This window comes from Habropoda laboriosa, unplaced genomic scaffold (assembly GCF_001263275.1).
Source record: "Habropoda laboriosa isolate 0110345459 unplaced genomic scaffold, ASM126327v1 C6107605, whole genome shotgun sequence".
In the NCBI taxonomy this organism is placed as follows: Eukaryota; Metazoa; Arthropoda; class Insecta; order Hymenoptera; family Apidae; genus Habropoda; species Habropoda laboriosa.
In genome coordinates this window covers 1-1,919 of record NW_017127636.1, presented here as the reverse complement: position 1 = coordinate 1,919, position 1,919 = coordinate 1, and the positions used below count along the sequence as shown (strand labels likewise).

General features: G+C 31.5%; 1 protein-coding gene across 1 annotated transcript; it reads right to left on the bottom strand.

Moving 5' to 3' along the window:
- Window positions 1-81: 81 nt before the first annotated feature.
- On the bottom strand, window positions 82-1,915 carry LOC108570039 (centrosomal protein of 112 kDa-like; the record flags this gene model as incomplete). The annotated part of the gene is made up of 5 exons (XM_017941650.1): window positions 82-276; window positions 528-743; window positions 864-1,046; window positions 1,122-1,598; window positions 1,700-1,915. Coding segments are annotated over 5 exons (1,287 nt in total), but the record flags the coding sequence as incomplete, so codon positions are not given.
- Between the last annotated feature and the right edge of the window lie 4 nt (window positions 1,916-1,919).

Sequence of the window (1,919 nt, the reverse complement as noted above, 5' to 3'; positions counted from 1 at the left end):
TTTTCAATTTAATATTTTATTAACATAAAGCGCACTTTTGTAAAGTGTAATCTTCACTTTTAATTACGTTATAATACTCACTTGTGTTTCTGCAGAGGACTTTAAGTCTTCAAGGATCACGGAAACTCTGGTAATTTCAGCATTCTTCTGCACTAGTTTTTCATCCAATGCTGCTCGTTCCAATTGTACCCGCGCTAAACATGCTTTATACTTTTCCGCACTGAGTCGCATTTCTTTCTCTACAGTAGATCTTGCTTTTCTGATCATAGCGTTTACCTACATTAATACGTTCATTTAAAACATTATACACGAGTACTCTCGCAAGAGAGCACAATGTATTCGGCAAACATCACAGAAAATGAAAAATAGAAAATTTGAGAAAATTCCAGAAGAGAAATAAAGTGTGCACAATAAAAATTCTTTAAATATATCATGCTTTTTTCTATGCTGTCTGATATAGTAAATAAAATTTTGTATTCAAACATTAGAAAGAAGCACTCAGTCAGTGATGGTTTTATTTTACGCACGTGGGACCCGCTTACTTTCGCGTCGCTTTCGGCTATCACTCTTTTAACTCTTTCCTCGCATTCCGTACGACAAGCTGCCAACGTTTCTCTGGTAACTGCTTCTGCATTTTCTACCATTTTTTCAGCGTGTTGCTTAATTCGCTTCGTTTCTTCTTCAACCTTTTTAGCAGCAACTTCTTTTAATTCCACTATCTCTTTATCTCTTGCCATTGACAGCTACACAGAAAACAATAAATGATACTTTGTGAATAGGTAATTCTATGACAGAAAATAAAATATAAATATTCTTTATATTTAGAATAAAATGTATATAAAAACATGAATCGCTTTACATACGTTTTCTATTTCCTTCAAATAATCCAGTCTTGCATTCTCCAATTGTTGTTTCAGTTTAAATGTTTCATCATCATGAAGTTTTATTATGTCAGCTAAGTCTTCTTTTTGTTTCTTCAAAACAAGGTTATGTTTTCTATCCGATTCTTCTAATTCTTGATGTGCTTCGTATAAACGATTATTAACCTACATTATACAATAGAAAGAGATAAGTATTTCTTTCCACTACTTTAAAATTCAAGAATATTGTTAAGTATTTACATCTTTGTAAAGTCTTTGGATATCTTCTAGCTCTTCCTTGAGAAAATTATTTTCTTCTTCAACATCTTTTGCTTTGGTTTCGATTTCTAATTTACGCGATATTTCAAAGTCGTTTTCATTTCTAAGAGTCACTTTTTCTTTTTCAAAATCCGTAGTTAATTTATTAATTTCTTCTTGGTGTTTATATCGAACATCGTCCATTTGTATTGAATAATCTTCAAGAAGTTTCTCATATTCAGCTTTTAATTCATCTAATTCGCATTGAAGAGCTGATAATTGTGCTTGAAGTTCAAGAATTACATTCTGTCGTTTTTGTAACTTCACCTCCAATTTATCACGTTCATCAGTTATATTAATGATACACAAATTAAGTTTTGACTTTTCTTCATCCAATAAGTTGACTTCATGTTTGTAATCTTCCTTAACTCTCTCTAATTTTGTTACTAGTTCTTCAATTTCTGTTTCGAGAGACTGAATCTATACCAAAAAAAAAAAAAAAAGTAAAACAAAAATTGAAAAATTTAAATGAAGTTAATGTATTTTCCATAACTAACTGGTTAAAAGTAACATGCATTTACATTTTCTACATTTTTGTATTTTTTGTTGGCTAATTCAGATTCCAACGCAGTTACTCTTTTTGAGAAATCTGTAATGCGACTTCTGAGATCTCCTTCCATGATTCTTCTTGCTTCAATTTCGCGCTCTTTCTCCTCCGAAACCTCCAACAGGTGACAACGAAGATGTTCGATTTCAGCTTGATGCTTTTCGTCATGACCATTTAATACTTCTTGCTGCAAT